Genomic DNA, 27,993 nt, shown 5'->3' with positions numbered 1-27,993 from the left:
ATAGCAATATCTTGCATGCAGTTTACTTATACACTACAAGCATAATGCATATGAACGATGGGAGCTGTTAAATTCTATGTAATCAAAACATTCATCGTTTATGTATAAAGTATAGTATACATATTGAACGTTTTCATTACATGCAAAATATACTTACATAAATGTAATTATACTTTTATAACATGGAACAACAGATGTAGCTGTGACACAATTTAAGGTGGTTTTCATACTATGGGAAAGACTGACAAGAGTAACACAACTATAACTATAAAATGTAAACAAAAGTAGGAAACAGCCAAGGGCACACATGATGTGTGATGCTATATCCTTGAAACAATCATATTCAGAATTTTCTGACCCATCTTTTATCCATCTTAGATATTTAGTATGATAAAGACTGAGAGGTAAACTGTGACCACAGTTTACAAAGTACATGAATATCCAAAAAACAAACAACAAAAAAACCCATTAAAAATCAACTTCCCTTTTATCAGATCACCAGGAAAGTTTCTGAATAATGTGCAGTTGAATAACAACAGTTGCTACGGTGCAGACAGTACAGCCATATAACATTGCTAATAATTAAACATAGGGCTTTGTCATGAAGAAAAATGATCATTCATATATGCAACAGTATTCATCATATAGACATTTATATATCAGAGTAGTCATCTTTCAGCTCCAGTTAGATATATCATATCCCTGTCTATCTGCATACAGCAGCACATGAAGAATATATTTGGCTTTATATCACATATAAGAATATTGATTGTTTCAATTCTATTACACATGAAATATCACATCATATAAAATGTATTTGTGTACTTCATATATTATAGAATATATATTGAGGTTCATTTATAACAACAACAAAAAATCTGAGAAAAGTAAGGGATGGAAAGAGGAAACCTGTATTTGGGAGATGTCAAAGGAGATTTTGAGCACTGATCAATGATGTTCCTGTGCCAAGAATATGGAGTATACAAGCAAATTCTCCAGGAAAAATCCCAACTTGGAGCAAATTGTAGCAGAAACAGTGTTTAATTGGCAAGAGGTTTATGGTTAATCAAGGTAACTTATGCCAAGGTAAGTTACAATGTGCAAACAACGTTGGCTTTCTCTAGCATTCCAGCTTTGAAAGACAAACCTGCAGGTGCATTAGACACTGCTTTTAGCAAACAGTTGTATGCTAAAAGTTGTATATAGCAACATGGTGGTTAGTGAAGTTTATTATTAAGTATTGTACACATAGGTAGCAAAGAGCAAGTTGAGATGAAGTATTTGATAGATTTAGATTAATCAACAAAACTGAATGTGCAAAGTATTTCTGTCAAAGTGTTACTGTTCTGAGATTGTACTTGATTGGGTTTGTTTGGACTGTATGCTAAAGTAATGTTTTTGTAATGCGTACAAAACACCCATGTGATGACTCAATACTTTACATATCATGAAGCATGATGGACAGGGAGAGAGCTTGATGGTGATAGTATATTCTAGCATGCATAATTATGGAGGAGCATTCATGCAGGTCTATATTTCTAATTAACTGCAGTAACTCCCATTGTCCCCTGGATTTGTCAAGTATTGTAAGTCCTATCAGTAAGCAAGACTAGCCTTAAAGCAATACCACTGTTTTTCAAGACTACCCCTGAAGCAATAACCCTATTTAAAAATAAAAAAAAAAGTTTATAAAAAGTCAAATAACCAACCTAGAAATTCTGAAAATAATAATTGTTTTTTTCTGTTTGAAAAATAAGTAGGTAAATAATACAACAGTCATTAATATAACAATAATTCAAGACACTGGATAGCAGAACTAGCTGCAAGAGAAGTTAAAGCATTAACTAATGTTTCAGACTGTAAAACACTCAAAATGTTGCCCATTCCCACAAACAGCCGGAAGCCATTCTTACTCCTTAACACCACCAGAAAGGAATGGTCCCAGTGCAGCCTGAATATGAGTCATTTTCTCATTTTAGGCACCAACCTTTAGACTCAAGTAAGCATGGTCAGTTTGGCATAGATATCCATACTAAAAAAGGGAGTCCAATGGATGTATTAGTCACCTTCAAAGGCTGTAAACATTTTGTCATGAATTTAAATGTCTTTGTTGCATCTCCAGCGTTCTTTTACATATCTTGCTCCCTGACATCTTTGCCCACAACCTCCTTTTCACTTTTGTCTTTTTCATATTTGTTTTTGCCTGGTGTTGTCACACTGTTACATGAGGGTGGTGAGGCTGTAGAGGACGGTACTTCATTTTTATCTGTACTAGAAATCTCATTGAATTTGTCTGTGACAAGATCCTCTTTGTCAATGGGTGACTCCCCACTCTGAGTCTTCTCATTAAACGTGTCAGCGGGCTTGAAAGCAACACGCCTTATCATATATTGTCTGAATGCTCTTTGAATGACAAGGGCCGACAGGTCCTCCTGTTTGCGACGGAGGGTGGTGGTGATAGGTTCATAAGACACCTTGGAGGGATTGGAGGCCATAAAGCGCTCCTCCATCTGCCCCCTTAGCATGTCCATCTCCCCACCCTCGCCCAGGACACGACTGGTGAATGCAAACAGGATGTCCAGGCAGTGAATGCGCTCCCCACTCACCATGGGTAGGTCCATAGAGATGAGTTGGACCTTGTTGGGTTTGGCTATGCGTAACGGTGGGTCCAGGGCATCTGCAAACTCTGACAGCTTATTGTACTCCATGAACTGGGTTGCACGAGGATCAAACTTCTCCCAGATCACATAGAACATTTCAAAATCATCCTCACTTAGTGGCTCAGCGCTCTCCTCAGTGGCCACACTGAAGTTTTCCAGGATGACTGCAATGTACATATTCACAACAATAAGGAAGCAGATGATGATGTAGCTCACAAAGAAGATAATTCCCACAGTCGGGTTCCCACAGTCTCCTTTAGCAGTGGAGCTGCCAGGATGCTTCGTTTCATTATTACAGTCAGGGTGATGTTTGTTGAGAATGGGAGCTAGTAGGCCATCCCACCCTCCTGAGGTGGTGATCTGGAACAAACAGATCATGCTGTTGCCAAACGTCTCAAAATTGAAAAGGTCATCAATACCTGATTCCTTCTTGACGTAAGCAAAGTTCGACATGCCAAAGATGGCATAGATAAACATCACTAAGAAGAGCAGGAGACCAATGTTGAACAAGGCAGGAAGTGACATCATCAAGGCAAACAAGAGTGTGCGGATTCCTTTGGCACCTTTAATAAGGCGGAGGATGCGGCCAATCCGAGCCAATCGGATGACTCTGAACAAGGTTGGTGAAACAAAATACTTCTCAATAATTTCTGAGAGAAACATACCTAGGAAAAGAAGCAGAATAAATTAGACATACAAGTATAATGACAAAATTAATGGCTATAGTTCAAAACTCAGCACCACAGTTTTAGATGGAGGTAAGTCGTACCAATGATTGACAGAATAACTACGATGAAATCAAATACATTCCAACCGATGGTGAAGTAGTAATGGCGGAGTGAGATCATCTTCAGCACACACTCTCCAGTGAAGATGATGATGAAGAATACATTAATATTGTAGAGAACCTTGGTTGTATATTTAGACTGGTCTTCAGTTTCCACCATCATGGTGATCATATTAAGGCATATGAGAACCATTATTAAAATGTCAAATGCTTGTTTTGTGGTGAAATCAAACACAAATCCTTGAAGCTTGTTCTGAAATAGACAAAGAAACAAAAATACGTTTTAAACACTATAAAATAAAGATTAGATTTTCACTACAGATGAGATGCAGTCTCAAAGACGCTCAAAGATATTTTGACATACAGCTGGTCTAGGAATAGGCTTTTGTGGTTTCTTTGACCCCAACTTTTTCATGGCATTGTAGTATTTCTTCTGTTCCTCAGTCATGAAGATGTCTTGACCTCCAAAGTAAAAAGAGGATGCAAGGCATGTTAAATCACTGCAAAGGCAACACTGTACAAACTGTAAGGCTTGCAAACAATGCAGTTGAATGAACAGTCAGTGAGCAGTCAGTCAAACTTCTTTTAAATGATTAATACATTATAATCAGTGAAATAGGCTTTATAAAAAAAAAATAATTTAGAGACTAAACCATTATTATCCATTTGTCTAACAATTATAATGTTACCAAAATATAAACTTTTACATTTCTGCATTTGCTTTAAATTTCTATACTTCTTTTGAGCAATACACACAATTTGTGTGACAATGAGTTTTAATTATTGCTGAATGAATGTTGCACAAATACCTAAATATATTCGAATACCATTTTGTTTAAAAACCAAGATTTGACACTTATCTTTTTCTTTTGCTGATTGAAATTGTCTATGATGACACCAATGAAGAGATTGAGTGTGAAGAAGGATCCAAATATGATGAAAATCACAAAGTACAGGTACATCAGTAGATTGGCCTCATACTCAGGTTGTTCCCCCGGCTATAATAGGGAAACAGAATATGAAAAATCAGTTACAGCACTACACTGCATCACAAGAAAATGTTTTACTCCCTCTCATGTAATTGTGAGGATATTCTAGAATTCTAAGTACATAAGCAAATATTCCTGACATCTTCTGATGGAAATCAATGGCCACCCTTAATTTTTGCCAACTACACTTGAGTAAACTCTCATGGTTTGGGAGGATTTTCTTTATTTGTAATCACATTCTTTTTTAGGTAATTTTAGGTAAATGGTAATTTATCATTATTTAACATTAGTTAAGTATTATTTATTGATAAATTCATTGACAAATAATTATTTTTTTTCCCCTTTTAATTAGTAAATTATATAAATAAGACATTGTAGACACAAATTAGACACTGTAACAAAAATTTTAAAGTTTATCATTTATATATTGTATCATAACTGATAAGAGATGAGATCACAATGGCTTCTGATTACATTAATTAACCATGTATTAACACTTTGTTTTTATCTTGCTTAAAAATATTAAATTCCACAACAATTCCAAGTATTGGTTAATGATTGACAAATTATTCTTAAAACACTGATAAAAATGTCTTTGATTGTGTTCAAAATTTCGTCCCATACTTCACTGTAGAGCTTTATGTAGCTTCAGTTTGCAGGACCACTGCTCTCAAATACACACTCAAGGGCCAAAGTAATGCTCCAACAGTTGAACCCAAAAAGCAATAAAAGCACGTCCTTTCAACACAGTAACAACCATACTGCACTCCAATGGCAATAGCAATAACACTCACCCGCCTACATCCAATTTCTGCTTATGCATTGCTTGAAGCTTGCATATATTAGATGTTACTTTAACTAGCTAGTTGGTAGTAGACCAATTCTTGTCAACCACCTAGTGGTAATCACAAGTAGGATGTGTGAATTTTTTGCAGGCACACAAAGTTATGAGTTATATTAACTGTAATGCAATCAATGTGCTTACAAAGCTGCAGTTAATTTATGGTTGACTGAAATTTGCAAATGATTGTGGAAATGAAAGTGCAAATGATTTTGGATGTGGGCTTTCCAACAAGTAAAACACGCAAAGAACACTTTCAAGTTGAAACAACAAAATCCCGTTCTTCTGCTTCTTCTGATAAAAGGTGAACGCAGCAGAAGACCAGCAGCCAGCAAAGTAAAGAAGGAAGTGTGAGAGCAACACTAAAAAGTATTAAATGGACTATTATAACTGAAATGCCATGATAATTGTTCGATCACAACTATTTAAAGACGTATGTAACTGAGTGTAATTGTGTTGAAAGGACATGTTTTAATAGCTTTTTAATAGCCAAGTTAGAGCCGCCCCAGGGTCAACTAGGGTGGTGCTTGCCTTAAATCTGCTCAATCCCAAACTTCATCATATGACATCACTACCTGTGCACGGTTTTGTTATGTTTTTTTTGCGCCCTCTTCAGCATTTTTTAAAATCACATCTTTGACTTGTTCAAAGAACAAGGCTGTGTTCACATTGCGGAGCAGTTTCTGCTTGAAATCTGCCTTGCTTTTGAAAAAAGTGGTGCTGAGCATGTCATTTCTGTCATTTTGATTGGTCATCTTGTGAGAAGAGACACATGATGTGCAGATCTTTTCTGCTCAAGTTGAACTATTTTCAACTGCAATCCTTAGTAAACTGCAAAATACAACAATACTACAAAATAATAATTAATTATTTGATAGTTAACAATAAAGTAATAATTAATTAATGTTAAATAATAATTATCAATGTGTTACCAAACAGGATGAAATACTGTACTAAACATTAAACTCTGACTACCTTGTTTGGAGAGTCCACAGCAGCATACATAATGTCCATCCAGCCCTTGAATGTAGCCTGTATAGATGTATAGATGTATGCATAGAATGTTAAGAAAAATCATGTAGACTTCAGATTTAAATAATAAATGATAAATTTGCAACATTTATGTACTGTACAATATGCACAAATAGTGCAATTATCTAACCACTTACACAGACTTCAGAATTTACTTACCACTTGCAGCAGTGCAAGGTAACCTGCACCAACATTGTCAAAGTTGATCTTGACATTCTTCCAGCGAGCAACTCCTACTTTCGCCAAGGCCTCACACTGTGACTTGTTGCTCACCTCTGATCGACCGAAACGCTCCCCCGTGGTTGTATTGATACACTGGTAGTACTTTCCCGCAAACAAGTTGACTCCCATGATGCTGAAGATGAGCCAGAAGATGAGACAAACCAGCAGCACGTTGAAGATGGAAGGGATGGCCCCCAGTAGGGCATTGACAACCACCTGCACACCAACACATGAACACATCCCATCTTTACAGTGGGCAGAGCTCACAGCAAGTAGAGTTGATGTACAATATTGTATACTTTGGTAATGGTGAAAATAGGAAAACACACGAGTGAATGTTTAAATACCAGCGTACAAATCAGCATGAACTCATCACAAGTATCACTAACACCAAAGCTCATTCACATCAACGACAACTACAAGGTAAAAGGTGGGGAAAGAATAAGGAGAGGAGGGAGGACACTGATCAAAGGAAGTATATGTATGATGTATCTTAACTGTTTTTGGTGGGTTACAATTACATTTTAGAAAAACATCAAAACAGAAAACCTTGTAGAGGCAGGAGGAAGCCACAAAATTTGTTTACTGTAAATGAAAAAAACAAACACATGAATAAAAAAAGAATGAATTAATGTTAAAGGCACCCAGCAAACAACATCCAAGCAGTACAGTTGCAACGAACGCTAATGTAGAGCTAGTGAAGTAAATGAGAAGCCAGTCATGCAGATGGGGGAATTCGTTGGCTACCACGTGAGGAGAGACCATCGTCATAGCAGCGTTGGAAATCTAGACCACCACAACATGCAAGCAGCTGATCAATACATTGATTTTCAGCAGCCGACAACCCTCCCCTGCCAATTACATAAGTTATCAACCCTCGTTTAGACCACACTTGCATTGCACAGCAAAATATTGTTGGAGTATCAGAACTACACCATTTATATATTCTTTTATTTATGTTACAACAAATATGGAACCACTAAATTAACATTCTGCATCACTGGTTTACCATTACAATGTAATTTAGAAAGCATCAGTCAAGTAGGTAATTCAGCAACGTTGATTACTACATGTAAGTACAATTTTTAAGTCAACCCTGAGAACAAATAACAGCCGGATCAGAGGATTAGGGAAGGATAGGAATGCCTTGTTTACATGCATTTAATTATTTGGATTTCTACTCATTAGGTCTTGAAAAGTGGCAAAGCTTGTGTGTGCTGCCCTTTGTCTGACTGCAGAGTGCCCATGCTCCATAGCAGTGCAGAGAGTTGGTGGTGGACAGTGACCCTGGTAAAACACTGTGATGATGTGCACTGTGAGCCAGGATGGGTGGGGGATTCTGGTGACTCTTACCCTCATGCCCTCGAACCGTGACAGGGCCCTCAGGGGCCTCAGAGCTCGCAGTGTCCTCAGGGATTTGATGGCACCAAGCTCAGCATATCCCATGGCATTGGCTACCAAGCTGACCAGTGAGACCTAAAACACACATACACACACACACACACACACACACACACACACGGACATAATGTCATCAGAATAAGAGAGAGAGACAGTGAACACAATTTAAAGCTAACTTGCCGCAGTCCCATGCTGAAGCAATTCTAACCATTCTTCAACAAATAAGCAATTCTTCAACAAATAAGTATAACATTGAACATTTACATGCCTCCCTGTTTCTGTGTAAACAGAGAGGTGTTTGAAGGGAGAACCTACATCAACAATGAGGAAGTCCAGCCAGCACCAGGCATTTGTGAAATATTTGGCAAATCCATATGCCACCCACTTCAGTAACATCTCCAGAATGAAGATGTAGGTGAAGACTTTGTCTGCAAACTCCAACACAGTCTTAACAGTCTTCCTTTTTTCTATGTAGATGTCTTCAAATGCCTGTACGTGAATGCAATCAAAGTGAGTAATTACCTGCCATACAGATTTCAGTGATGTCAAATGCACACAGTCACTGTTGATGCTATTGTCAGAAATGAGGAGTAATTAGGTAAATGGTCAACATTTAACTTTGGGGTCTTTTTTCACAATGGAAAAATGTCAATCTCGGACAAAATCCAGACATAACTTAGTATATAATGATAAATTTGCAATTTGTACAAAATCACAGCAGTGATTAGTGAACAGCCCAAAGTGAGTGTGCACTAACTCCTTAACACTAAACAAACCACACTTGCTACATGGTGGTTTGAGTATCTACTGCCTAGCTTGTGATGAGAGCGCCAATTAGGATAATGAGATAACATGAGAGCAGCCAAATCCGGCATTCAGAAACAAGCCATTAACAGCACTCATCCCAGCTCAGCTCCTTCCCTTCTGCATCAACAACCAGGGAGACTTACCAGCGCTCCACTGCTCAGCAGGATCATGAAGATGATAAAGCTCTCAAACCAGTTGTGCTCCACTATCCGGTAACAGGTCTTTCTTAGCGTCCACCACATCTTCCACCAGCCCACCTCCACATTTACCTGGCAACACTGGAACTTTTGCACACAGCCTGAGTAGAGACAAAGGGTTAGATGGCGTTTGAGCCGTATAATAAATATGTAAAATGTAAAATCAGAGTATTCTAACACCAATGTGGTAAAAAACTTGGTATTAACATTAGATTTAAGTAAGCCTGTAGAAACATGATAAGCTGTAAGTTACATCAACATGTTTATGTGTAGCCAATTTGGTATGTTTTTTTTAAATAAAAAAATAAAAAAGGCATTTAATCGATAACTTGTTTTACTCACATAAGGCAGTAGTAAGATTATTTATTTACTTATTTTATATTTTTTATATGATTTCTGAATTGTTGTTGAGTCAGCCACAACATGCTATATGTTATTGATGTAAGCAGCACAAGTCTTTCCTTTATTATAGCTGATGATGATGTTCATTTATGGTTGTTTTCTTCTTTCTTTCTTTTTTTACAGCACTTTGTGACTTTGAACAGGGCTATAGCAGTAGTGGTAGTAGTAGTATTCACCATCAGTAAAGCAGGCGTCAGGATCCATAGACTCTTCCAGTTCAAAGTCCATAGACTCTCCTCCCTCCCCAGGAGCCCTGATGTCCACTGTGCTGCCCTCAGAAGAGCTGAACTGGCCGTCATCATCCACCATCTGCAGAGGGAGCCAAGTAAAACTAGTGTTAGATGAGCAAATATCACTGATAGGACTGGGGATGCTACATGGCAAATGTAGCACCTATCCAGGAGCTGACATACTGAACATCTGTGTCTATGACTATGGGATAGTAAGTGATGTACAACTACTTGCCATATGCAAGTTCACAGGGTCCACATCTCTCCAACAAGACTTGTATTACTTCATGCAAAAATGGTCAGAAATACCAAGAGACTTATAGCACAAGACACATTAGTTTGTATTGTAATTGGTTAAGTTGAATTGCTGTTGGGACAGATCACTGTGTCTTGCTAAAGGCTGTTGGTAAGAATGATGTCACAAGTGTCAATGACATGCATTCACTCAGACTGCATGTTTGAATCAAGTTTGTGATGGCTGAACTAAAGAACATGTATGGTCCAGTATTTTCATGTCCAGCACTTTTTGAACCAAATGTTGCATCTTTTGTAACAAGATTTTTTTTACAAATACTATTGACATGAAAACACATATGTCCAGTTTCTACACAGTAGACAAGCCTAAATAATAAAACAAACAAACAAACAAACAAACAAACAAAAACATTAGGGTCCTCTCATTAGCTTAACAGCAGAATAGCAGTGCTTTGCTCTTGACCAGAGAAGGCATTAAGGAGTCTCCATTACAGTTGCTACTGTTGTCTAGTTTCCTGATCACCACCACTTAACTTGGGAGGAGAAATCCAACTCTGCCAGACAAGATAACTTGGGAGATTGATGTAATAAAGGTGAAGGTGAGACAATCAAGTTACTTCCTACAGGGCTTTAAATAAACCAGTGTTTTTTTCTTCTTCCAATTTAAATCATACTATGGCTATCATATATTAAAATAAACACGAATACAAAAATAAATACCATATGCATGTCCCACAGGACATGTTTGCCCTGTCAAATGTTTGCTTAACCACAAGAAACAAAAGAAATATATGCTGCTTCACAGACAATCCTGTGAAGTATAAGAATTTGGTATGCTCGATATAGAAATATCTAAAACCTGTTGACTGGTGATTCTTGAAGGTTGGCAGTATCATACAGTCGCTACATGGTCTCTCCCTCAGCCTTTTGTTGTGTGCCTTCTGCAGGGTGTGTCTCTTAATAGCTGTGAGATGAGAACAGCCTGAATGCCTTCCTGAGAATGCAGTAGCACTGGGCTGTCCTGGGACCAGCTAATGCAGAGCAAGGAATGATGTAAGCATGTTACTGTGATATACTGTGAGCACTAAACCCAATGTGATCCTCTGGAGGTTTCTGCTACCACTCAAGCTTCAATCTATCCATTCTGTTGCTGTCAGATGTGATTTACACCATTTCTTGATATTTGAGCAAAATCACATGTTATTTGTGGAAGGCTAAATATTACGTCTAATTTGGAATTATCTACAGTGTGTTTAGCAGAATGCACTGGTGATGTGCTGCATGCAGAAAATCACACAAATGTCACTACAAAACACCAATGTGTTTACCTGAAGTTGTTCATACCTGCATTGGAAAACTTATCTATTTTGGAAAATATCTAAATACTAGGTCTAATGCTTGCATAAAGCAATCTGCTGTCATCATCCCATTATTTTAAATGAAAATGTCATGTTTGGCAGTCCAGTTAAATGAATTTTGATGTCACAAAGCAAAATCCATTGCTCCTGGTGTTCAATGGCTATGTATACACAGTTGTGTATAACCTCCCACTCCCCAAAACAAAACAAACCAAATAATCAAATAAAAGAAAAACTTGTTGATGAAGTTTGTGATGCTGCTTATCAATTTTGCATAGAAGCCTTTGAACTTATATTAAATTCAATAAAATCTGTTTGCAGCATCAACACAGTTACAGAAACAATAATTCAAAACAGGTGTGGGAATGAAGTAAGGGCACACAAAAAAGATGAGTGATCCAATGAATAGGTTGAATATTGTAGATGGGACAGGCAGTGTCCATGGTAAGTGTTATGTACAGTAAAGTGTTCTTACAAGTCTCCTCTCACTGAAAACTTTGAGAGCATCTGTGAAGCAGCAGCAACAGCAACAAACGGCGTTAAGTGTGGAAAAAAGTCACACAAAATGTTACCAAATAACACTCTGCCTGTGAGCAAAATTGTTAAAAGATCTAACAAAGTACATTCACAACAAATGGAAATCATATCTGTAACAATCTGATAATAACAGCAATAATTAGTAAATAAAATGTTTTGAAAAATGTGGTAGCAACAATTATATAATAGACAGCTGTGTGTGACATTTCTTTCACACTCTGTACCTAAAGAGGGCTGAAATGAGCCTTTCTCTAACACAAAGCAAACAGCCCCCTTAAGAGGAGGATTCAGCTCCCCAGCACTCAGACTTAAATGGCACATAATGTAATCTGAACGCTGGTATTTTCCTGTCTCTGTGGCCTCTCCTCGTTAAAGGGTCGTGGTATATGGGGTCTCCACGGGAAACATCATGTCACATGCTCATACCTCGTTGCCATGGACAGTGGGCTAAGTGCTTCAGCGTGACTGCTGCAATGGAACATCCTACTTATCTAAGACAACAGATGTATCCGCCAAGAACCACAACCAATATTGAAATCCTTCTTCATCGTTCGCACACGTTAATCTCCCTCTTATTTCCTTCTGTCTGCCTGTGATATGCCTTATAAACTTTATAATCATGATGAAACCCTGCTAAAAGGAAATTGAAAAACTATCACAAATGCAATATTAACATATTACATTTTAAAAACCTGGTAGCATGTCAGATCAATCCACATAAGCATCCTTACCACTTTGCTTCCGTCTACATCGGAGGAGGCACTGCTGAAGTCCTCTGTGTTGAGATTTTCAAAGTCTGACTCTCCCACAGCAATAGGGACAATGACAGTCAGACTAGGATTGTGGATAAAGGACATCATAGAATCCTCACTCATGCTGTTGACTATGTACTTGTCTCCATTTTTGTCCACTCCAGTAACATCCCCGTTGCCATTCTTAGGAAAGTCTTTGATGAGCTCCACAGTGGTGTGGTTGGGGAGAGAATTGTGCCCTAAAGGTTTGTGGAGCTCATCCAGGGTTTTGTCGTCGCCCATGCCCTTCTTTCTCCTCTTTTTCCTGAGGCAGACACTGTTGAAGGTGCGTCGCAGCAGGGACTTGGTGAAGGCAATGCCATGTCGGATTCGTCCAATGGCAATCTGCAAGTTGTTCATCTCGCTGTCGTCGTCTGGCGTCGCCAGGTTGTCAGCGCTGAATGAGCTCAGCAGCAGGGCCAGGAACAGGTTCAGCACCTATCAGATCATGATATTACTTCATAAATTACTACATTATCTATTTATCTATTATTATACCTTATGATAATATATATGATAGCTGATAACAATGTACCACAAGGTTTCCAATGACCATGACCATCATGAAGACGACGATGCACATGGACTGTCCAGCCACCTCCATACAGTCCCACATGGTCTCTATCCACTCTCCACAAAGCACTCGGAACACGATGAGGAACGAATGGAAGAAGTCGTGCATGTGCCAGCGGGGCAGAGTACAGTCTTTCGAGATTTTACACACACAGTCCCTGTAGCTCTTTCCAAACAGCTGCATGCCCACCACAGCAAAGATGAAGACGATAATGGCCAGCACCAGAGTCAGGTTGCCCAAAGCCCCCACTGAGTTACCAATTATTTTAATCAGCATGTTGAGAGTGGGCCACGATTTAGCCAGCTTGAATACTCTCAGCTGTGGAAAAAAAAAGCAGTAGTGTTTGAGTCATATCGCATGTTTGTGCACTCAAAATGCACCTGAAGATATTGGCAATGGTGTATGTTTGCACTTACCAATCTGAATGACCTCAGAACAGACATGCCAGAGACGTTGGCCAAACCAAGCTCCATCAAGCTCAGACTGACAATGATTGAATCAAAAATATTCCAGCCCTCCTGGAAATAAAAGTATGGGTCCAAAGCAATGATCTTGAAGAACATTTCAGCTGTGAAGATGCCAGTGAATACCTTAATAAAAGACACAAATATTAAATGTTAATAGACATGTTACCTGTTTGCAAAGAACAATTTCAATTAACAATGCTCAAAATACCCTGCAATATATTACCGTCCACTCACCAGATTCCCCACACGGAGCATCTCGGTGAAAACTGGGGTCATTGGAGAATGCTCCATGGCCATAAACATCGTGTTTAGAACAATACAGATGGTGATGGCTAGGTCTACGAATGGATCCATCACAATTAGTTTGACCAGATTCTTGATCTTCAGCCATGCTGGACAACATTCCCAGATGAGGAAGGTATGGGCAAACTTATACCAGCAAGGAGGACACTTCTGCCTTGACTCTTCAAGCTCTGGTGCACACAGAGGAGACAAAACCAATGCAATGCCATTCATGTTTTTGAATATCCAAGATATCATCATGATAGTGTTATCAGGCTATGGTATCTATTACCTACCCTCCATTGTGTTGGTTATAACACTAGCTACACTAAAAGCTCTCTGTCTGGCCTCTGGGCCCTCCAGGAAGTCCATAGATTCCTGGTATGATCCACAACCGGCCTGTTTGTACTCTGTTTCAGTGGTGTCACCCTGGAGACAGATGCAATCATGTATTACAGCCAGGAAGTTACATATTTGGAAATTTCTGCAAATGTATGGATGTAGGAACAGACATAAAAAAATGTGTTAGTAATGTATATCAGTAACACAGAGCAAAGCTACATCAGAAACAAAAAAATAACCAGCACAGGGAATAATGCACCAGAAAGCTGCATAGGTGTGTAGAAAGCTGACCACAGTAAGAATATCTTAAGTTTCAAAAGACAACCAGATCTGTTTATTGCTTTTTTTTATGTTTTTTTTATTGACTTCACATGTTAAAGGTATAAACCACATTAAGTGAGTCAGACAGCACAGGGACAAAGAGAAAATAAAATAAACAGGAACAGACTACTGAGGATACAGCAGAGCTATAGGGCAATCAAAGGTGCTAACAGCACAGAGGGCCATCGTCCTTACATTGTCATCAGTAGAGGCCATATCTACTGTCACCTCAGGCAGAAGGAGCCCCACAGGTGACGTTGGGAGTGAAGCCCCGCCCACCAGAGACACCACCCCGTTGCAGTCTACAGAGCTGTGCTTCATCCCATTGGGTGGAAGCAGGACCTGTGACAAGAAGCTGGTCTGGCTCATGCTGCTGCAGCGCCGGTCACGGCTCTGGGGGACAAAGAGAGAGCCCCTCCGACTAAGGTTGTCCTCGAAAGTGCTGTTCTCATCATCGGCAAAGTCGTTCTCTGAAACCACGTCCTGCGCTTGGCTCCGGAAACTGAAAAGGCTGGCCCTGCTGTTCCGTCTGGACGAGAACAGGGGTCCACGGAAACTCAGAAAGGACTAGGAGAGAAAGATATTCTTCAGTGAAGAAGAAAGAATAATGGTGATGATGACGACGGTCATATGTGGCAGTGTAGAAAAAATGTTATATTCCACGGTGAGAAGCAAAAAAGAAATAACCCAACAAGAAAATGCAGGCACCACACATAGTGAAAACCATGCAGTATGATTCTACTAATTAGGATGATTGTAGTGGTAATAAAAATTATGATGATGATGAAGATGAAGATGATAAGCATTGTAAGGGGAGATAATAAAAAAATTGGGCAAAAAGAAAAATGCATCTTGATGATGATGATGATGATGATGACGATGACAACGACGACAATGAAGATGATGGTGAGGAAAAAGATAAAAATGATGATGATGATGATGATGATGATGATGATGATGATGATGATGACGAAGAGGAAGAACAATGTTGCTTGGTGACAGCATAGAAAGAACCTTTACATGAGACGTGCCTCTGTAGGATTGCCCAGTAGGGCGTTGGACTTGTTTACAACTGCGTGTCATTCAAACTGTTTAAATGTGAGTCCAGGGTTAGTAATCACACCCATATAAAGCAATCCATTCTCTACTACTTCTATGGTCATTAAAATTGCAGCAATATATCTTGTCAATTAAAATTAATAAGTTCCAATGTAGTCATTAATTTCAATCATTGCTATTGAGTGAGTGTGATGGACACTGTAGTTGAGTCAGCAGTTTCACATTCATTTACAGCAAGATAGAAGCTTATGCTCCTTTAGTTTGGTGGGATGGAAATTAAAATACAATTATTTTAATTATTTGTGGTTATGAGTTGAAACAAGTTTTTTGGCAGAACAGGTGACCAAATTAGATGGAAATTTGTATAAAGACATTATGAAGATAATCAACAAATTATCTTCATTAACCATGTGCAAATTCACAGCTTTTCAATTCTAAAAAGTAATAGAAAATGCATTGTATAAAGGGACTGTAGAGTCCCTATGATCCATTAGGAATAGATTAAGGTGAAAACTGGGGAACATTTCAAGATAAAGTTAGATAGCAGAATGTCACTGGTTTGACACAGATCATACTGACAGATCATACTGAACCTGATGTGCAGACGAGCATCTCATGTCATAGGAGAGTAAGTTAGCATCCACAGATAATCGGAAGCGAGTCTTCTTTATACTGTCCTCTGACTCGGGTTCAGGAAACTTCTCATCCCCCCCTTTGCCCTCCTCTTCCTTCCTTTTCCTACGTCTGTTGCGTCTCTCTTTGGCACTCTTGGAGCTAAACTTGGAGGCTTCAGAGGAGCTTTCTGTGACACCCCCCCTGTCACTGAACTCCCCACTCTCAGCAGCAGCTGCCACGGCTGCCTGCAAGAAGAAGAAGAAGAAGAAGAAGAAGAAGAAGAAGAAGAAGAAGAAGAAGAAGAAGAAGAAGAAGAAGAAGATTGTTATTATTATTATTATTATTATTATTATTATCATTATTATTGGGCTTTTTTCACAAGGTAACTGGAATTTGTCTTTTCACAAACACAAAGGCCCAGCATGTAAGCATTTCTGCAGAGAAATTGAAGTGCAAGGTCATTTGCAGTTGCTGTGTCCATGGAGCAGTTTGGATTCAGTGCCTAGTCAAGAGCCCTTTGGCACTGTAGGTGGGCACCCAAGATGTTCTAGCACCCTCTTGCTCACAGCATGGACTACACTCTCTTGTAGGTGCTGGTTATTGGTCGACCTGTCTACCTCTAGACCAACTTGCTGCCCCCCAGCTTGTCGCCCCAACCAATCTGTCATTAACTGGAAGCCAGTTACGATAGAGACATTTCTATTTATTTATTTAGCCATCATTTAACCAGGAAAGCCTTACTGAGATACAGGATCTCTTTTACAAGCAGGACCTGGCTAAGACAAACATAAAGGTTATTGACACACAACATAAAATCATGCAAAGCATAAAAACTTCAAATAAAAATAACACCAAGTTACAACAATACAACAACAATATAACAAAAGAAATCAGTTGACGCAAAACTTCTTATGGAGTCAGCCTCTAAGATTTTCACCACAGTTTTAAATTCTCCCAGAGAGATCAGATCACGTAATTTCAAATCAACCTGCTAAGAGTTCCAGGTAGTGGGAGCAGAGTGTAGTAAAGGACTTTAAAGCCTATTTCAATTTGTTACGGACAACACAGGAAAACTCTCAATTCTCACATAGAATACTCTCATATAGAATATCCCATGAAGAATAAAAGGTATGATATCTATGGTAGGAGTTTCAAATGTCAGTAAATGCCATCTAGTTTCTAGGAATTTAACAAGACATGACTATACTTTAAGATATTTTTGTCTGAATCAGTCACTATTAGGAATCCCTGTGCAGGAGGGATAGCGTGGGAAAATGAGCTCATATGGGGATATTGGGGTTGAAATAGGGAGCAGATGGTCCTGTACCTGAGCATCCTCTTGCTGCCGCCTCAGCTGCTCCAGCATGGCCTGGAACTCTTCCTCCTTCTGCTGCGCCTCCTCCATGGTGGCCTGGTTCTGCTCATCGTAGGCCATTGCTACCACAGCCAAGATCAGGTTGACCAAGTAGAAGGAGCCAAGGAATATCACCAGAACAAAGAAGATCATGTAGGGCTTTCCAGCTGCTCGCAATGTCTGGAAGGAATGCAAACAATGTTCTGCTCTCAGAGAGCTGACAAATTTCATGGGTATTCATCGCTGTTAACTTGTTTACGTCTACTTAGATTGTGGAACGCCCTGCCTGAGGAACTTAGGCTAGCTAATTCAGTGTCATACTTTAAATTACTTTTTAAAACACACTTTTATAAACTTGCTTTAAGTTTTTATCTCATCCTCTTTTAATTTTTTGTTGTTTCTTATGCTTTTAAAATATTGTTTTATTTTACAGTTATTTATTTTTCTTTTAACTCTTTTAACCCTACTCTTGTGTTTCCTATCTTATCTCCCCATTATGTATTATTATTACTATTCTTCTATTCTTTTTCCCTTCCTTACTTTGAATCTTCTTTTATTGCTATTATTAATATTGTAATTATTATTATTATTATTGTTGTTGTTGTCATTATAATTATTACATAGCCAATGTTATTTAAAAAAATGTTTATTACTAATTGTAATCACACTAATTTATTGAAACAATTGTGAAATGTAAGTTTGACTTCAAAATAATGATTGTCATGAAAGTCAAAAAACTTTGAGAAAAAAATGAATAATAGCATTGTTCTGCACCATGACAAAGAAAAATGTACATAAAGGAGAGCTTGTTGATAGTTCATAAAACAAGCAGTGCCACCCAATTACACATTGTGCTAAAGACAATCTCTAATGGGAGCTTTGCTGGATTACTGTTTGCTTTACTTGCTGAGATTACAATGTTTAGCAATGCTCTATTCAAGGGACAACCATTCACCTGTTTAGGGCCATTCATCTTGTGTTTGCCTGAGTCACAGCGGGACTCATCTTTGTTCCCTCTGGCCAAAATGCACCTGCACTTTATTTGAGGATTTGTTTAAATAGGATGCACACAATATTCTCTTTCATGGCGATATTGTAATGTGAGAATCCTTTCTTACCACTGCAAATGCTGCATGTTCATGTATTTAGAGAAAGAGGCAATACAAAGAGAGCATCCTGAAGCACCCATGAGGTCAAACATTTCATCAACCTGCCACTAAACATGTTGTTCCCACAGGGGCTTTGAGCAGCTGAAGAACAGAGAAAACCCATACTGGCATTCATACAGTTACCCAAGAGCTTCACAGAAGACTTGTCTCTGCCATGACACTTTCACATAACATTCGCAGCTACATCAAATCAGTGAAGACTGATACAAACATCTCTGTAATGATTTTTTGCTTTTTCCACAGTTAGATTACATTGTCTGTAAAACCTATTTCAGTCTATCACTAATTATTGTAAAAAAAAGAAAAAAGAAAAAAACAACAACCATCCTTTTACGGGCAGATGCTTTCTGCTTTACAAGTGTAAGTGCTTCCGGCCTTTCTGCTTCTACTGCCTACCTGCTGGTAAAGGTTTTCCCAGTAATCCTGAGTCATCAGTCTGAACAGAGAGAGGAAGGCCCAACCAAACGAGTCAAAGCTGGTGTAATTGTAGTCTGGGTTCTTTCCCGCTTTGAAGCATGCGTACCCCTCTGGGCACTGCCTACAACAAATAAATGGCCTGTGAAGCTCAGAAGGTATCCCCCTCTCTCCCCATTCACAATGTACTGTGATGGTTTATGCAGGAACACATACATCACACAAACAATATCAATATTGCATCAAACAACATTATGGCCAGTCTGCCAGTAGTTTGGGTTTAAACTTACCCAGCGTCACTGCCGTTTCCACAAAGCAATGGATCCCGTTTCTCTGGGAGTTTATAATAATTCTCTGGTGGGGACAGAATTAAAGTCAGTTTTGTCGGGGCTATGGTGGGGATTGTGGTTGTCAGCACACCACAGATTATCATAACATCAAGCAGAGGTAGCTAAGAAGACTGGGAAATGTGTTGAAAGAAAACACATGGAAACATTAAAATATAATATAGCTTGACTCACTGCCCTTCCTGCTCACTCTCTACATGCATCGGCTATTACAAAGGAACAGTGTTAACATTGTCCCACACATTACCACTCCTCATCACGTTACCTCTCACATATCCCCCAAAGCCATATCTGTCATTTGTTATTATTCTCTCCAACCAGGGCCAGCTTGTTTAGTCGTGTTAGTAACGGATAGCATTTCTCCCAAGCAGTGGGATCAGGCTGGTATTGGGCCCTTGCAACCACAAAGATAACTGAAGAAAAATGAAATACCCACTCTCATCAAGGAAGTACACGTCCCGGGCTGTGTCATTCATCAAGGTGGAATTGGCTGGCCACCATATACACTTATTTCTTAAATGGCCCATGAACAATTGTAACCCTATGAGGGCAAAGACGCTCAGGCAGAAGACGGTTAGGATCATCACATCGGACAGCCTCTTCACTGATTGGATCAATGCACCAACAATGGTCTTCAGGCCTGCCAGACACAGTGTCATCTGTTACTGTCAGAGTAGTATGAGTATTAAAAAACAAAGCCATCAACAATAGTATACAGCTTGAAGCCAATGTGTTTGAAGTAAATCATCTCATTGTCTAATTCTCTTTTATACACTATAATTTGATGAGCTTTACAAGCCATGATGCTCAAAATATTTTCTGAAGACGTTCCACAACCCAGTGATGGATGTCTTTATAGCAAACATTCATGTCAACATACTAGAACACAAGCCTTTAGCCACACCACTAGTCCCTTTTGTTCGCATTTTGCTCTCCATTTTGTTCACAACATGGATGAATGATATTTTTTTCAAATAAATTGACAAATGTATTAAACTCAATGGGGTATGAATCAGACAGAAGTGACCAACAGAGTAAAATAACACCATGCATGTTTGTGAGGATGAACATGCAACAAGTTCATGATGGGACACACTCTCACCACAGCAAACTAGCTACAGTCAGCCTTCATTAACCACAGCCAGTCGAATAAGAGCAAACCACAATCAAGGAACAGTCCACAGAGAAACATCAGTCCAAGGAAAAGCAAGGAAAAGAAAAAGCAGATTGCTCAACAAACATAAACAAATGGGACAGATCTCACAGTCACTATGCAAACACAATCTACTATTCCTCCCACAGGTCCTTCCATGGAAAACATACAGGAAAATAAAAAGGTATGTCTAAAAGCATGGAATCTTTTTCCGTTTGCTGCTTTAGATTCCTGCTTTTAATGGCATGAGAGGCAAACATTCGAGCCTGCTAGACATTGATGAGAGTGATGATCTGAAGCCCCTCCCATTTGACCTGGCTCTCACCTGGGATGACCGAGATTGTTTTTAGAGCTCGGAGAACCCTGAACGTTCTGAGGGCTGACACATTGCCCAGGTCCACAAACTCTGTGACATATCTGTAATAAGGAGGTGGGTGGGTGGGGTTGTGGGGTGTCACATACACACGCCATGACAAAACAATAAGGAGCAATTGCAGGAGGTGAGGAAAGTGGAGGAGGTGGGGTGTGAGGGGCAGGAGGAGAAAATCACATAAGCAGCTAGCCAACATGTGACTGCTAGCACTGCTTACCTGGGATTACTGAAATAGTTTTCAAAGCTCTCAGCACTCTGAAAGTGCGAAGAGCTGAAACATTGCCTAGGTTTACAAACTCAGTAACATACCTGCAGGGAAATTCACAATTACTATGGAATATTGACTCAGATGGGAAACAGCAATACATGTGATATGGATCGGAGCCAACAATCTTACACAGAACTACATGGTTACATTATGATCCTTGACATATCAGGTGAAGACACTGAAAGCACAGTTAAGTTTAGACTGAGAAATGCATTTAAATTCTTTGTAGCTAAAATGATCTGTCTTGACAAATACAACATGCACCATTTCCCAGGTGATATAAACTTAAGACTTAAAATGGGGCTTTTGAATAAATTAATATATATTAATATATATATATGGAATAAACCCTTACAGCTGCAAAAGAACGGATTGCATTAGACAGCAAGTGATGAATTTATAACAAAACATGTGAGTGAACAATATATTCAAATATTTTTGTATAATACTGAGCTTTTTAAAAGAACATGTATTCCTTTTCTTTTAAAATTAATCGATAATGCTTTAGATTATAGCTCCATTTGACCAAAATTACAATGTGTTTAGACTGTGACAAATTGTAACAAATTTTAGCAAATCTGTTCCTTTTGCTACCAACAGACGAATCATTCACTTGACCTTGGCTGAAAATTTACTCTTCAGTCAAGTCAGTAGTCTCTGTATAACAATCATAATTTCACATATATTGTATTTGGCTATTGCCTAATTACAGTGAAATTTTGGAAATGAAACAGTTGTGCTTTAGAGGTTGTTAAATACTTACGCCATGACAATAACACAGAAATCCAGCCAGTTCCAGGGATCTCTTAGAAAAGTGAACTTCCCTACACAGAATCCTCGGGCTAAAATTTTTACGAGGGATTCAAATGTATAGATTGCAGTAAATGTGTACCTGTTGGAAATAAAATGTATATGTTACTCTACAGCACTGCCTTCACTGGGTTTACTAATTACTGAGATATTTCTATTTTGTCATTCAAGCAAAACTTACTCTACATTCTTTGCCCAGTCTGGCGGTTGACTCAGTGTCATAAACGCACAGTTGGTAAGGATAGTGCACATGATCACCATGCTGAACAATTTGCAGGCAGTTGTCAAGGAAGCCAACCAGTCCAGAGTGGATGAATCAGCTTTGTTCACACATGGTTTACAACACTTAATCCTAAAACACATCAGCTGACCACATGTGTTGAGGTAGCTATGTAAACAATTAATCCTCCTTAACGTATCATGTCTACAAACAAGAAGCGGATATGGGATGCCAGCCACAGATTTAGTGTGGCCTTTAAATAAACATGATTATAATGCTTATCAGATTAATACTTTAATGAAAGGATATGAGTGTACCAAAATCTTAATTGATATTCTTCTAAGAGGGTTGAAGGGGCCCAGGACATGCAAGGCAGGAGCGGCGTTGAAACGGAAGATGGCCTTCCCTCTGTTTAATACTATGAAAGTCTGAGAGAGAGAGAGAGAGAGAGAGAGAGGGGGGGGGGGGGGGGGGGGGACAAAACACCCTATGTCAGGAGGAGTTTCTATTTGACTTCCATGCAAGCTCTTTTTGTTCTCTACAAAAAACATATACAATATAAAAACAATAGAAACTTTGCTGTAATCTTGCTTTCTTTCTTTATGATCTATGGCACACTTTTCAGTGTACAAATAACAAATCACATTTTAGTAGATTGGTGATGAACCTTGTGTAAATCCTTTTTATTGGTCCTGTCACCTGAGATATAAAGGCTTTGGCTGGATGACAACATCACCTAGATAACAGCTGAACTACTGCAGGGCCAGATAACAGAATCCTCACTCCAATGCGTCTCTCCTCCAGCCTCTTTGGGAATATTAAACCTCCTGGTCTACTTCTTTACATAGTCAAGACAAAATCAAAATACGTTTTATCATGATAAGACAAAATTGAAATGTAAAAAATGAAATTGAAGCAGGTTTGAACTCAATTTTTAGATGTTAAAGGTTTGCATCTGATCTTAGACATCATTCTCTAGCTTCAAATCAAGCAAACCTACTTTCTGATTATTGTAGAAGGGGTCCAGGTCCTCCAGCGGTGTGGACACCATTCCTTTGGGGATGTCCCCATATATAAAGGGGAGTGATTTGCCCGCCTCCAGGTCACGGTTGGGCTTGAGCTCATTCTCATCACTGTGTTTTCTCTTTTCTCCTTTGGGCTTCTTGGCTTTCTCCTCTGCGATCCGCCTCTCGATGGCTTTGAGCGACTCATGACAAAATGGGTGGAAGCTGTCTGGTCCTGGTGGTACAAGCAGCTGTGCCATCTTTTCATCCTGCACCTTCAGAGTGAACAGCTAGCATCCAACATGAGAAAGGGCTGAGGGGTCAAATGAGATAAGGAGTTACGATTAGAGGTTGAGAAACTACTTGAACAGCATGAAACATTCTGCTATCACAAACACAAAAGTGAAAGAAATCAGACTTGATTTTGTGGTTGCAACTCCAGCCCACAAATAAATTCTAAACATTGAGAGTAGACTGGGGTAGAGGGTTGGAATAATAATGGATCACTTAACTCTTACATGATTGAATCCTAATAAACCTCTGATTGGTCATCTAATTGGTTGTCCTGGCCAGCAAATCTCTACTGACAGATTAGATCTGCTTTAAATGGAGGAGAGGGAGGTGGGTGTGGCTCGATTCTGTGGCCAGACATCATCAACCCAAGAAGTGGCAGGCTCTAACGACAGTAGAGGCCTGCCATACCCATTAATCCCTGATCTAATGATCTACACTCCTGTGGATTAAATGAGGATTTGAGATGAGAATTATCGATTCCAGGTTAGCCTCTTCCTCCCTGATTCTGTCCCTCGAAAGGTTCACAGGCTTTCTTTCACATGGAACATGGAGAGTCCAGTTTTTCCCTCAGAGCCAGAGAGAGAGCAGCAGGAGGAAAAGACTCCTGACCTGGTCTGACTGGCATGGTGTGGTGGGGCAGAGCTATGCAATATTAAATATGAATGCAGTAAGACCGCACTGCATCTCTGTATGTGCCACGCCACTGAGAGCTTTTGCTTGATCTGAATGCAATAGTGTAATAGAATACTTCCACAGTTTGCACTATGATGCAAAAAATCAATCACATACATTCTGGCCAATCAATTTCCCACAGGACTGGACAACAAAGTAAGATCCAAATGTTAGGAATTCATAAAACAAACAAACCAAAAAATACTATTTGCTGTGATAATTAATATATAATTTGAGTTAATGTCCAGTTTACACAATCGCAATTGAGCTGCAAGTCAAAAACACTGTAACAATTATTCACACGCATTCTAACAGTATATTTCACAAAATAAAATAGATTTTAGTAGAACCAGAATTCCATATCATTACCATACCATTTCACAGATTCATTATTGGTGAATATTGTTTTTCATGAGACTGTTTTATAGGTGGGTGCAATTGATTTGGCCATGTTTGCTAACTTGCTGCTCATAATGGTGTAGTCATCATTAAAATGTCTGGCTATCACTATCAGTTGATACTGATATTATACTATTGATGCTCATCACTCACAGACCATAAAAGTTAATGGATGAATTACCCTAATTTGTCCGGCTTTCTATGGGTTTTGCTCAGTGGTGCAGCATGCTTAAAATATGCCCACTTCCTCGTGTGTGATCTTGTTTTTCCCTGCCCATGGAGCTGGAACTGTTTTTTCCCTGTGCTGTAGCATTTGCAAGCCTTAATATAAGAGGAACAATCTAATAAATGTGATAAATGTCTATATACATGTACAATTTTGAGCAAAATAAATGTGAGCGCCTTAGCTACAGAGTAGATGTGGAGCTATAATGCTTCAGAAGATCAATATGTTGCAGGAGTGTCAGTATGGGCAAATTGGGCAGAACTGTAGCACTTGAGGGCATTCACTACAGCTCTGCATTTGGGGGTCACATGTCAAGCCCTGCCCTCTGCTACATTTTAATAAACAGGAAATGTTTCCTGTTCAGTGCACTGCGTTCAGTTTACATACTGTACAATATGTACTGAGGCCATTGCTTTCTTACTATTTAATATAGCTTCCTCCTTCATCGAGTGCACAGGTAAAACACCTTGGATGTGATGGTTATTAGCCTTCTGACTGGTCTAATATAAATGATGACAGTAACTCCATTCAGCATATAACTATGGCAACTGAGTAAGACTTGGTTTTAAAGGAAGATTTGAACAACTGAGAAGTTATTCAAAGACTATACCCCATGCTAGCAATGAAATATTGTTACTTTTGAACTTTTGCTATATTTTTATTGGTACTACATTATGCCTATCTTTGTGTATGTGAAGGGATACAGTAATGTTGACTTGGTGTCCACATCATGAAGGTCAACCTACAGTGACCAACCTCTAAAATGGTATGCATCATTCATCTGCTCCCTTCTCATTACGAACAACTTGAGATATGAGCTACCACTTTGAAGCTTCAAATAGGCCCACTTCAATTTATCTGCAACCTGTCGACATCATGACCTTACGCCGACGAACCTAAAATGGACACATTAGTTTCCTCTGTCTCTCGCTGGCCCAGATTGTCAACACATTGGTTTTGTCTTTACCATTCACCATACGTTTAGCCCTGTCCTGTTGATCAACATCAAGTGATGAAAGGCCTTGACCTCGGCCACCTGCTTCGCCTAGAAGTGACTCACACAACGTTAAAGGGAAGCTCAGCTTGAATATTAAACAGACATTATGGGCAGGTTGCACGGACATGGATTAAGCCTAGTAGGCTAGTTGACTAAGATTTCATTGTCAATGCAGATAAAGGACTAGGCATAATGTCCAAGCAACTATCCCTTTATCTTTCAAAATTGAAATTCACTGACCTAAAAACACATTTTGGTCCTTACCTGAAAAAAAAATGATCTTGTTTGTAACAGATTCTAGCCTACTGCATTTTTGGCTGCCAATTAAAACCAATGGAACCAATGTGGAGGATGGGACTGTTGGAGGAATCAAAAGGGCAAATACTTCAAGACAGAAGCCCCAAATCCATTAAAATTAAATATTGGGTTGGGTATGACAGTTCAAGAGAAATGTCTCCAAAATCTGAAGGTCATTCAGATCAATGGACAAAAGCAGAACAATTCATAGTCACGGTGCAGTGTGTTTCCCCTCCTACTCCCCACAGCACATTGGCTTATGTTCTCACCATGGTCCGCTGTCAGCATTTTGTCAACATTTCGAAACTGATTACTTACTATAATATATAAACCTAGTCCTTAAGCTACAGGCAGACAAGACAGGATGTAAACAAATACAGACTTTTACAGAGGTCCAGAGAAAGGGACAGAAGGTCTATAATATTACAGGGGAATCATATGCATTTCTCAAGTGGCCCAGTTCCGGCTACTATCCATGGTGCTGAAAAGGTTGTTTTGCACAACAAGCTTATAAAAATGCAGCAGTAGGAAACAGAAATAGGTGTACAGATTAGGGGGAAATGTGTTTATGCTTAGACTGCCATTGACCTACTCAGGCAATGCATTGGATAAAAGTGATACTTGATAACAACAGAGTTAATACAGCATAGGATTTCGACATATTAGACATAGTTTATGTCTATAGTGGTCACAGATCCATGGCTAAGCTCCTGGGGGACCAACACACTCACCGTCCACGGCTGCTAAGTGCTCAGAACCACTGCTTGCTGCTGCCTCTCAGACTACAGGATTAGATCTTGCCGAGATGCTCATTCAGGGCGTTGGCGAAATAGCTGATGATGAGCAACTGAATACAACATGAATCTTTCAAACAAAATTCATGGTTTTATGTACCGAGGGAAAAAAGCTGCTGGCGTATGTCTACATTCTGGATAGATGACAAATTGAACAGCACAGTCTAATCTCTAATTGACAGCCATCTGGTAAATAGTGCCGAAATTCATGCGAGCAGGACAGTCTTCTTCTGGAGAATGTAGGCTAATAATTCCTGTCCCATGCCCATGAACTGTAGCAATATACCGTAGGCCATGATTTGGACCCTGGTATTTGTCCATATGAACTACAGCACACGAGATCAATAACTTTTTTCATGTAAACACACGAACACTGTTCGTAACCTAAATTGACGTTTGTAAATATAATATAAATGTGATTTATAGTCTTTAAAATTACTTCCTTCATTTTGTCAAGTGTGCAACCTTTAAGGCACAACTATCTTAGGCCGTGCCTACATAGACCAAGACCGTTGTTGTAATAAAAAGACGAGAAACACATTCAAAACATTTTTCTCTTGTAAACTTTCCAAATAATTTGAATATACAGCTCTGAAACGAGTCCTCAATAGATAAATAATAAATAATCCTCAAACTCCAAGTTTTTCTCCAATACAAACCTCCATACATAATTTGGGCCAAAGAAAAGAACTAGGCAATTCAGTTAGGCCTAATGCCGCACATATTAATTCCTTTCCCAGCAAAAGCAACCACAGTGGACGGACACAACTTTCAAACCTTTTCACATGATGGCAGCAACACTAATTCTCTATAGGCAACTCACCGTCAGTTGTTCATCCTCGGCAGGTGAAGGATACACGAGAATAAAGGCGAGGCAGTTCTTTAGTGTAAAAAAAAAAAATATAATTTAAAGACATCTGTCAGTTCGCTTTTGATTGTTGCTGTTTCTCTCCGTACGGAACGGGTATTTTCCACAATTAAAAAAGAAAGCCTGTGAGTGTGGTCGCGGTCTCATCCGCCCCTCGGCGCAGCA

At 39.2% G+C, this 27,993-nt stretch overlaps 1 protein-coding gene across 1 annotated transcript; it reads right to left on the bottom strand.

The window, feature by feature from the left end:
* Nucleotide 1: 1 nt before the first annotated feature.
* Nucleotides 2-27,917, bottom strand: scn1laa (sodium channel, voltage-gated, type I-like, alpha). Its single transcript, XM_078286029.1, has 27 exons — nucleotides 27,784-27,917; nucleotides 23,278-23,594; nucleotides 22,587-22,705; nucleotides 22,239-22,328; nucleotides 22,011-22,139; nucleotides 20,932-21,023; nucleotides 19,890-20,093; nucleotides 19,397-19,460; nucleotides 19,089-19,230; nucleotides 17,497-17,703; nucleotides 16,148-16,414; nucleotides 14,691-15,062; nucleotides 14,129-14,261; nucleotides 13,785-14,023; nucleotides 13,500-13,673; nucleotides 13,045-13,401; nucleotides 12,450-12,947; nucleotides 9,515-9,647; nucleotides 8,883-9,037; nucleotides 8,248-8,421; nucleotides 7,885-8,007; nucleotides 6,469-6,747; nucleotides 6,253-6,309; nucleotides 4,308-4,445; nucleotides 3,812-3,916; nucleotides 3,430-3,700; nucleotides 2-3,325 (listed from the first exon to the last, which is right to left on the bottom strand). The coding sequence occupies exons 2-27, from the start codon at nucleotides 23,539-23,541 to the stop codon at nucleotides 2,130-2,132; spliced, it is 5,982 nt and encodes a 1,993-aa protein (XP_078142155.1). The 5' UTR covers nucleotides 23,542-23,594; nucleotides 27,784-27,917; the 3' UTR covers nucleotides 2-2,129.
* Nucleotides 27,918-27,993: the final 76 nt, after the last annotated feature.

This window comes from Centroberyx gerrardi, chromosome 10 (assembly GCF_048128805.1).
Source record: "Centroberyx gerrardi isolate f3 chromosome 10, fCenGer3.hap1.cur.20231027, whole genome shotgun sequence".
NCBI lineage: Eukaryota > Metazoa > Chordata > Actinopteri > Beryciformes > Berycidae > Centroberyx > Centroberyx gerrardi.
This window is presented reverse-complemented; position numbering and strand designations above follow the sequence as displayed.

What these genes read in the sequence shown, in the direction of transcription:
- scn1laa (XM_078286029.1), bottom strand. Translation starts at nt 23,541, where the DNA reads ATGGCACAGCTGCTTGTACCACCAGGACCAGACAGCTTCCACCCATTT. An exon ending in GGAAACGGCAGTGACGCTGG is followed by an intron (nt 19,231 to 19,396) that starts GTAAGTTTAAAC and finishes TATTTGTTGTAG; the next exon opens with GCAGTGCCCAGAGGGGTACG. An exon ending in CACGGTTCGAGGGCATGAGG is followed by an intron (nt 6,748 to 7,884) that starts GTAAGAGTCACC and finishes GTTGGTGTGCAG; the next exon opens with GTGGTTGTCAATGCCCTACT.